We start from the raw sequence: 10,655 nt of genomic DNA, 5'->3' as shown, positions 1-10,655 counted from the left end.
TCGTTCTACTTTGTTGTCGGTGGAACTCACCGAGGAAGCCTCCGTCCACGCGGAAATGACAAAACTACACCGCACGTAAACGGTCTGGCACGTGACCCGTACGTGTCTGCACTAGCTTTGAGCAATCTCGTTTTGGCTGCTTAAGTTCCGACCCACTAACGTCAGCCTTAAGGTTTCGTTTGCTTCGTAACCTCATCTTAATAATTATTATAATTTTTTTAAATTTTAATATAAAATATAATAAATAATTTAACTTTTTTAAATATTAAAATAATAATATTTAAAAATAATATTTTATCATCTCAATTCAACTCAATTCAATATCTAAATACAATTTTAACCTCCTCATCAATGCCCGTAATATTACACAAAATTCAGGTATATTGGGCCTGAACGTTGGGATCTGCTTATCTCTTCGTATGTTAGAAATGGGCCTTTTGGGGAAGTCTCTCTCTGTCTATAAAGATGTGGTAGATAAGGGGATTAGACTCGATGATTTCAATTTACCCAGCTGTTCTCAAGGCATGTACTGAAAACTTGGATTTGGGATTTTGGTAGAGAGGTTCATAAGTCTATTAATTTTGAGTATGCTGAGAGCCCGATAGGAACTTGTTTGTCCATAATGCCTCGGTCTCCATGTGTGGAAGGTTTAGAAAAACTGATGTTGCTTGTCGTTGTTTGACAAAATGCCAGAAATGTATGCTGTTACTTGGAACCCTATGATCTCTGCTTATGCCTCTAGGGAAATGTGGGGAAGCATTTGAGCTCTCTCCTCTTTGAAAGTATGAGGATTACAAGCATAGAAGGTAATATCATAACTTGGAATATTATGGAGCAAAAATAATGTATCACAACTTATAGAATACAATAGCTGGATTTTCCCCTTTTGTGGTGGGGGGACACATCAAATATCCATGCACCTAGATATATGCTTTGCTGGATGTATTAACTGAGCTAATGAAAGATTCTAATTATGTTGCTGGTGCGGGGTTTTATTGAGGAACAAGATCAAGAATGGAATTTGTACTAAGCAAAGCACTGCTAACATATTTCAAGTGGACCTAGAAGGCCATTCTTGATCTTGTTCCTCAATAAGGACTCAACAACGGAGACAGACCTTGGTTCCTCATGGAACTGTTTTCGAAAATGATGTCTACTTTCATTAGTTTGGCTGTTCTAATTTTGAAGCAGACTTGAGTTCATTGCTACAGAGACTTGTATTTTTGGAGAAAATTATTAGTGCGCCTCTTAATCTTAATGAAATGGGTGTGCATATCTGAGCTACCACGGCCCTTTTTATTGGTGAAGAATACTGAAAATACCCTCAGCCAACATGTGATGAAGATAGTATATTCATAAGTCCATCAACCAAGATATGCTTGGCTGATGATATGGTAAAATAACAAATTATTAACTCAATGAAACAGGGCATTTGGTCTAGTGGTATGATTCTCGCTTTGGGTGCGAGAGGTCCCGAGTTCGATTCTCGGAATGCCCCCAACTGTAGGTTATTTTTATATTCATTTCTTGGCTTAATGGATGCAATCTTCGCAAGAAAATTATAATATTTATCTAGGTCGGTGGAAAATTCAATCTGCCAGTTACAACATTCATCTCAACCACGTAAAAAGGAAAATTGAATAAACGTACCAAAATTTATGGGAGGCCATGCCCACAATTGATCGTTTACTTGAGACTTTTTTCTTCAGGAGGGGCAGAACTATACAATTGAACCTACATTTTGATATGCACGTTAAATAATAAATCACTTCTTATACTAAAGATGAAGCAATAAATAGATTGATGGCTTCTATCATAGCCGGTCCGCCAGCTGAGGAAATTTCTGCAGAAGCCAAGTTACACCTCTGATTGCAACCTGTAATTGCAGAAGAATTTGTTTAGAAGGATAAAATTTATGCACAAGCATAATAACTAAATCAATAAATCACCCATATTACATTTCGACCTCTTAATTTTAAAGTTTATTTTATATATCGATTGGTTGCCAAAGAAGACCTTAAGAAATTTGAATTTAACAAATTGACACCTTGCATTAAAAATGGGCTTATCAGCAGATATATGCGAATATATCAAGGGTGGCATACAGATACTGGAAGGAAGTATTTGTCATTAGAGTCAATCTTGAAATTCATGCAATCTCAACACCTGCTCAGTGGAGTCGAGCAAAAGAGCTGAAAAATACCAAAGCATACTCAAGTTTTTTCTCTGTTTTTGAGTCTCTATCTGACAACAATGGTACAACTTGGCATCTAAAGGAGAAAATATGTGTTTGGTGTGATGGGTAATTTACTTACCAAAGCCGTCTCCCCAGGTTTGATTGCAGGTTCTACACTATCTCGCCCATATCTGCTTTTCCCAAAAAAAAAAAAAAAAAAAAGACATTAGTCTTCCAATAAAATATAAACATTCTTTGCAGATTGCTTGCATCGTACAAAGAAGTTATTAGCACCTTTCAACTAATGCAACTTGTATATTCAAGAAAGAAATTGGTAGATTATGGTGCCAGTTTCTTATTGAAACATATTGCGTGCATTAGCGATGTCATTGCTTGATGGAGAGTTGAAATTCCCAACAAAATGTCAGCATATAATCTTCATAACAGAACTAAACGTTTGTTATTTTCTTTTCATTTTCGTATTTCATTTTCTTAGGAGGCACCAAAAGTCAAAAGTAATGAGAGACAAAGTGGAGGGGAATATTGTTCAGTAAGCTAGTAGTGCCACTGCCACCCTGGCCATAGTTTCAATTTTTCATTCAAAGAAGATATTTCCAGCCTTGAAACTAAAATGTAAGAACATAATATAACAAGTGTGCCCTGAACAGGGAAAAAAAAATGGCTGCAAATGGCCAACAGATATCATAATCCAATTTGATTTCTGATTACAGACCAGTTCAATTAAAAGCTGTTAACTACCGAAGTTTTCTTGATCGACTGAATTTTGAATCACATTTATTCTTGATGAAAAGAGCTATATTATGCTATACTGTAACGGCACCACAGCATCCAAACAAGATGATTTAGGGTGGGATGGCAATTTACTCAAACATGCTTAAGTTGCAAAGGAAAGCAGAGATTACATGACAAAATGAGTTGAGACTATATATACATGTCAACTTCTAATTTCAACGTAAAAAAACCGCACTTACACTATTCGTCTCTTTTTATCCACGACCTCCAACCGATAAAAACTGCATCCTTTGCTAAAAGGAAAGGGCCTCTTCTTCCAATCTGAAGTCCTCTCATAGATTAGTCACGCTGAAAAAATCTAAAACATTCATCTAATACTTTATATATGGGATTGAAGAGGTTATACGTATACTTTAGAAGCAATAGCATATATGGAATAGTTTGAAAACATACCTAAATGCCATGTGACCCCAACTGCTGAGGAGTCCTCAATAGACAAATCATCAATAACGAATTGGAGGTCCATGCTGATAGAATCAATGAACTTTTTGAAGAACTGCAGAACTTCCTAAAAAGATAAACTCTTGATCATTATTTTTAGATCCTAGTAATTATTTTTAATATTTTCCATAAGGAGTGGTAGAAGATTCTCAGAAGAAGTTGTACTAGTTTGTAACTTTGTGCCATAATCTGACAAGTCACTATCGGGAATTGCATCGAAGCTAGACAGAATAAGTTGGGGGCAGAACATGGCAGCGTACCTTGCGACCAACGAAAGGACGAGGAAAGATAAGGTCCTCGTAGACGCAATTGTCGGCAATGAGGTCCTCCACAGAGGCCAAATCGCGGGCGTTGATCCCCGCGTAGAAGTTCCTCACAACGTCCGCAGCAGAATCTATAACATCCTCGTCATCGGCATCGGTTGATGTTTTCGTCGGAGCTGAAGCAACAGCAACCGTGGGATCGTCGGAAGATGAGACCCTAAGGAAGGTGCGAGGGACCCATCTTCTTGTTTTTCCAGTACCTCTGGTGCTAGAAGAAGTTGAAGAAATGAAATTAGGGCTGGATTTGTTGGGGTAGTAATGCAAAGGAGGTGAAGGAAAAATGCGAGAGAGAGCAGAGCTCATGAGCACGGACATGGTGGCGGGATTGTTGGTTGCAATTTAAGCACCTCAGCAGGTATATGCACACATATCGTAAACCAATTATTATGGGTCGTTGTTGAACAAATATAAAATAAGATAATTTCTTAGAGAAAAAATGAGGCGGACTCAAATGTGGGTCGGATAACAAAATTAGGCCTATCATTATGGGCCGACTTTTGGGTGCATTCATTTATTATAGGAACTTAGATGGCCCATTAATTTTTTATTTTGACATTTATACAGATTAATCGTTTTGAAGATGCTCTTTACGAGCCCTGATCACCATCTTGGAACTCCGACACCAATAATGCATGATCTGTTAACCCCACCACGTACACTTTCCTCTCTCATCGCCTCATTTATTCGTACCGTACATCCTAAGCCACATGCACCCATATACGTATAAACAGGCTTGAAGAAAACGACTTGATACGCACAAAACTCGTAAACTAGTACACATCTTGCGGCTCAGTCGGACATATACTAAACCCGTTTGATGAATGTTCTAGCTAGACTCCAAGAGTTTTTTTCCAGTAACGATTGCTTAATTAGAGGCAATGTGATGTCGGTAAGCGGCGGTATGGTGATTTGCTTTCGACTCGTACACATGATGCCGGAATTGGGTTCCAATTGAATGTTTAGGTTTTCTCTAATGTCATCAAGAGCGCCTTGCAGGCACCACTAGTTCAGTTTGGCGGTGTTTAAAGACTGATCTTGCCCTTTTGATAAAGAATGGTTTTGTTGATAGTTCAGTACTTCTACACTTTTGATTGATATGTACTTTGAAAAAAATTATCAGAGAGATCATATTGTGGTGTGACGAGTGGTGATAGCTGGTTTTGCTCACAATATGAGAAGAATGGTAGATAAAGGGGTCATGAGACTAAATATGAGCTGTAAATGCAAGAGTTTAGCTAGAATCAGGCGACTAAGTTAATAAGTTTGGATAAGATTAGATGATTAAGATGACAATTAATATTGGAATTTATATTTTGGATAAATGTAAAATAATTTGAATTTATCTAAAGTTGTTTTGATCTTATCTAGAGGTTGTTAGGAATTATTTTAGATAAGTCAAAAGTGTAAATATCGAGTTCCAAGATATAGATCTTACTTAGAGAAGAGTTTGAATGTGAAACTGTCAATGCTGATAAGATAAATATCAGGCGTCAGCAAGCGGTCAACAGAGTTTCACTGTGACTTGGAAACTGCTACTAGAAATCTATTTAAATTGTTCTAATAGCTATGAACTGTAGAGATTCAATTCTGGATATTTTTTAGAGCACTTTTTAGTGCATATTTTGGTGAGAAAATTCCTTGAAAAATTTTCCAAAATTCTCATATTGTTTCTCTCAAAGAGTGTGATCGTTGATCCAAGATTGATATTGAGTGATCATGATTCAGTTACTAGAGTTCCAGGAGAAAAGTCAATGTTTAAAGATCATTAGAGATTCTGGCTGCTATTTTTTTGGTTGCGTGAGTGAGTCTATGCTTGGACATGTGATGCATTTAGGCAAGTACCTTGATTCAATTGATTTTAAAAATTTTGAAATTTGTTTTTGGGCTAAATTCTAATTCCTTTTATTCACACTTAGTTTTTTTCTCTCTTATCGTTGATTTATTATATTTGGTATTTTTTTTAAATATATATATGGGTATTTTTCTGCATGAGGGCATGTTTCATATGAGGTATAGGAGTTGTGTTTCTGAATGTCTGTTTTATTGGGTTTGAGAATTTAAGTCCTAGTGAGACTCTGAGCCGTGGGCTCGTGCATGGCACGTTTAGTCACTTAGTGACTTAGGTTACTTATTGCTGATGATAGACACTCACCCACCACCCCCTGATATTTCCTACCTCACTCGCTCATGACACTATCATATCTTCGTGCCCTAGCCGACCACCTCTTCCCACACCACCAGTGTTCTAGAGCATTTAGGTACTTACAACTCGCATAGATTTTTTCGTCTCTACAAATATAAGTCACGGTACGTGTTCTCCTCATCTATTTTCTCTTCTTTTCACTTTTAGGGATTGAAGCACACATATTTTTGGAGAATTTTGACATTTGCTTTGATTTATGATTTGAGACTTGACCTCTTGATGCTTGGGCTGTGATTTGTGCCGATTGTGATTGGGGTTGTGTTGTTGATGAATTTTTGGTGTGTTCATAGATTTTAAACTTCAGTTTTAATGCTATTCCCACCAAGTTTTTTTTTGTCTCAACCAAATTGTCTCATTCATATGTTCATTGACATGCATTCATCTTTATACATCAAGCTTATCTAAATGAATGGTTGAGTTGAGGTTAGAGGATGCTTTAGCTATGTCAAATCAGGGTTTTTCTTTGTATCCTCATCTCGGCACAAATAGCCTTGGTATTTATTTTGTTGATTCTGATAATGATGAGGTTTGAGTCATGTTAGATTAGTGACTAAGTTGATAAGTTTAGATAGGACTAGGTGATTAAGATGATAGACTTCATCTTACGTTGGGATTTATATTTTGGATTAATGTAAAATAATTTGAGTTTATCTAAAGTTATTTTGATCTTATTTAGAGGTTGTCAGGAAGTGTTTTAGATAAGTTAAAAGTGTAGAAGTCGAGTTCCAAGAGATAAATCTTATCCAGAGAAGAGTTTGAATGAGAAACTGCCAATGCTGAGAAGATAAGTGTTAGGTGCGAACAAGCTATTAGCAGAATCCGTCAGCAGAGTTTCATTGTAACTTAGAAACTGCAACCAGAAATCTATTTAAAATGTCATACTAGCTAGGAATTGTAGAGATTCAATTATGGATATTTTTTAGAACACTTTCCAATACACATTTTAGTGAGAAATTCATTGAGAATTTTCATATTGTTTTTTATATCAAAAAGTGTGATCGTTGATCTAAAATTGAGATTGAGTGATCGTGATTCAGCCACTAGTGTTCCAGGAGAAAATTCAATGTTTAAAGGTTTTCAAGGTTCAGTTTGCTATTGTGGTAGAGGCAAACGGGTCGTTTGTTGTGTCAAATAAGAGAGTCAATTGATAAAGGTTTTCTAATTGAGACTTACTTATACTTTATTTTCAAATAATAAAATTGATTTTTTTAGGTTTGACTGCTCCATAAGGTTTTACTTTTAAAGAATTTTCCTTTGTTACCAATCTTGGTGTTATACAATTTATTTTTTGATTTATGTTATTAGTTAATTATTAAATAATTGCATGGTTGTTGACTAACCAATTTGTCTAATGAATTGGTAGGACGTTGTATTACAATACAGAGATACTTGAGTAATTTTATGAGGTGTTGAGACATGCATGAATCTACAAGGACAAGAATCATGAGTGTCTCCCCACACATATCCTGTGGCTCGTGGAACCTTCAAATTAACAATTGAAAGTGAATATAAATATGACACTCCATCGCCGCAACAATGCATCTATCTAATGATCTAAAGATCAACATTATTATGAAATCATTGAACTTCTTATATACGTACCCGTTTTGGCCACATTAATGATCGATCGAGGAGGCTCATGAAATGTTTGTACATATGAAGAGTTCTTGATCCTCATCGCAACAAAGAGCAAGGCATTTATGTACGTAAGTGCAGATGTATTAACTTGATGTATCTGATCATTCTTTTGAATCGGTATATATAATTTGTCTGTTGATCTGGTGATGAGTAGGAAAAATTGGAACTGATCAAATACTAAACGTCCATGCTGATGATGCAGTATCGTTTTTGTTTTATACATCAATGATCATATTAACATACATGCATTTGTTTTATAGATGATACTTACCTTTGGAGATTCTAATTAAAAGGATTTAACCAAACAGTTCTAGACCGAAACATCACGCGCGAGTAGTATCGGTCAAAGTAACTGAAAGAAGTCGAACCGGCCACGCAAAACAAAGTAAAATAAACATTTTTTTTATAATAAAAAAAAAAGTGTGTTAGGTATATCGGTTAACTTTTCCGGTACAGAAAAAAAAAAAAAAAAAAAAAAAAAAAAAAAAACCAAAATAGCCTAATAATTAAAATGAGTGAAATGACCATAATCGGGCTTGACCCTTCGGGCCTATACTTTTTACTCAATCCTCTAACGACAAGGTCGGTGGATGGTCGGGTGGGGAAAAAAAAATAGCTTTATTGACCCAGCCAAGGTCAATTATTGTCGGGCCACAGTCAAAGAGTACGTAGAATCTGCCTCCCACACCGGCATTCGTACTCTCAAGCTAGCACAACAACATCCTGAGTATAGCATAGATCATCGATGGACTGTTGCCAGTGGCCCATAGGCCAATTGATCCAAGTCAAAAGTAATTAAATGAATGTCGTTTCTCGGCATATTATATCCAAGTACTGTTAGGTCTTTGTGTAATTGGTCAAATGAGAAAATGTACATGACCTGATCTAATTTATATATATGATCAGTCGCAGCTGTTTCCGGTCTTTTTCCTTTTTTTTTTTTTTTTTTTTAATGCTTATATTGTTGGCTTTATTACATATTCTAATGAATTAAGGTTTGAATAGGACATATATGACACGAAATGAGACCCCTTTTCCCATTCACATTATAAGGCTACATTTAGTTCCTAAATTCAGTTGAGTTCAGTCTAATTTTAAACTGAATCTAACATCCAAACATCTAACTTTTAAATTACTAAACTCATCCCTGACTCAAAACTTTCTTACACATGAGATCCACAATATTTTTTAACTTAAAACATCTTTATACGTAGGACCCACAATTTTTGTCAATTTTTCATAAAAAGTACTAAACTTATCTTAACATCCAAACACACTTTAAACTCAGTTTAGATGAGCTACACATAACTCTCTCTACTAATCAGCTTACTTCTATTCATAAACAGCTCAACTCAACATCCAAACACAGTCTAAATGGGTCCGTCCTTCTTTATAAAGTCCTAAACCTATTAGGTACGTTATAAGAATTAGATTAATATATAATTTTATGCAAAACATTGGGCGGCATGATCAAGTAGTACGTACCGCGTCTTAGCATCTTTTTTTATATATCCTTATTGATTAAAGAAGATATTGTCGGTGGACAAAAAGGTTTTGCTCTTCATTCAGTGAATGATGACTGTATAATTGACTTGTAATTAGATCGTTTGATTAGGAACACAATTTATAAGTCAGATTTCACTGAAAATCAAACCACTTGATTGGGATCTTGGGTCTCCTTTTTTCTTTCTTTCTTTCCTGAGGATTCAATTAAGTGTCGGTAGACAGTAGTATATAAGTGCACCTTCTAAGCTTTAAGACAAAATCTATTCAAATATGCTTGCTTTTTACTTGTTCAACTGATTCGGTAATAATTAGAAGGCATATGCTATATAATTAGAATCTAGCTAGAATATTCCTAGAAAAACCACATGTAATTTATACAAGTACTAGTATATGAAAAGTACTCATGATATATAATATACCTAATTTGATACACAATTTAATATATATATATATATATATATATATATATATATATTCAGATCCATCTCACAAGTATATATGGTACATGAGAATTTGTGTCGTCAAAATTACTCGATTTTTCTATGAAAAAGGAAAACAGCTTGATCAAGACAATATGGATGGATATAAAGGCCAGCTTTATGATGCGCATGCATGTGGGTCAAACAGAGGTGTGAGTCCCTGGTGATCAACGCGGAGATCGATCGTTATCTATATATGGATACAGAGATCAGAAAGAGCTAGCACGCACTCAAATCAAAAGAAGTTCAAGCGAAATATCGATGGCTATGTTGATTATAAACATTTACTTTAAGGTGGTTGAACCTTAGCTTACCCTTTTTCTATTGTAGATCGGATAGTTGAAGCTTAGCATGATCCAGCTGTTCCCAAACTTTGAGCTACAAAGCTTCTTTATTAGCATTAAAATTTAAAAATTAAAAAAAAAAAATCGTCTTCTCCTAACCAAAAATAGCATGGGCGCGGAGGCTAGGCTCCTTGCAGGATATATATGCCACGCGTACCGATCGAGTTATTTTCCGAAAAAGAAAGAGATCATCAAAAACAAATATAGATCATCATCATCATCATATATATATATATAATTGTCACGTTTTATTTGTACGTACACGAGCCATGCATATATAATCAACACTACATGTAGATATCTAATTCATATTAAAGTTGCTTAATTATGCTAGATAAAAGCTAAAATAAACTACGTACAAAACTTAAAAAAAAATAAATAAAATGAGGTTAATCCAGTGTATTTCACATTATTATCACGTATTTAATAATATATTTATACCTAATTGAGGAAAATATTAATATTTTGTATATATTCAAACTATAATTTTTTTAGGTTTCGAAGTGTACGTATATATGTAATTAAACTATTTATAGGTTTCAATATATATATATATATATATATATATATATATTTACCCTCAGTTAAGATGTATATATGTAATTAATTACCATGCATAGCCCAGCTAGGCCAGTAATTAATAATATTATATATGTCTGATCGATCGAGTGTACCAAAAAATCATAGATTTTGATTTCATCATGCATGCATCATTGATCGATCACTCGCCAA

The 10,655-nt window shown here is 34.9% G+C and overlaps 1 protein-coding gene and 1 non-coding gene across 3 annotated transcripts; one reads left to right on the top strand and one right to left on the bottom strand.

Annotated features, from left to right (window-relative positions):
• The first annotated feature begins 1,426 nt into the window (after window positions 1–1,426).
• TRNAP-UGG lies at window positions 1,427–1,498 on the top strand. The gene has a single exon. It is a non-coding gene; the product is annotated as a tRNA-Pro (tRNA).
• A 162-nt stretch (window positions 1,499–1,660) lies between these two features.
• On the bottom strand, window positions 1,661–4,151 carry LOC121249684. 2 transcript variants are annotated; one of them, XR_005937627.1, is made up of 6 exons: window positions 3,691–4,136; window positions 3,383–3,497; window positions 3,169–3,250; window positions 2,316–2,367; window positions 2,106–2,192; window positions 1,661–1,876 (listed from the first exon to the last, which is right to left on the bottom strand). XR_005937627.1 is itself a non-coding variant. In XM_041148435.1 (5 exons), exons 1-5 carry the CDS (start codon window positions 4,066–4,068, stop codon window positions 1,814–1,816), a joined length of 690 nt encoding a protein of 229 aa, XP_041004369.1. In that variant the 5' UTR covers window positions 4,069–4,151; the 3' UTR covers window positions 1,661–1,813. The 2 variants fall into 2 exon arrangements, 1 of the variants encoding a protein (XP_041004369.1); XM_041148435.1 differs by lacking the exon at window positions 2,106–2,192 and having other exon boundaries at window positions 3,691–4,151.
• Window positions 4,152–10,655: the final 6,504 nt, after the last annotated feature.

This window comes from Juglans microcarpa x Juglans regia, chromosome 2D (assembly GCF_004785595.1).
Source record: "Juglans microcarpa x Juglans regia isolate MS1-56 chromosome 2D, Jm3101_v1.0, whole genome shotgun sequence".
Classification (NCBI taxonomy): Eukaryota; Viridiplantae; Streptophyta; class Magnoliopsida; order Fagales; family Juglandaceae; genus Juglans; species Juglans microcarpa x Juglans regia.
The sequence above is the reverse complement of the archived record's forward strand: the minus strand, read 5'-3'. Positions and strand labels throughout refer to the sequence as shown.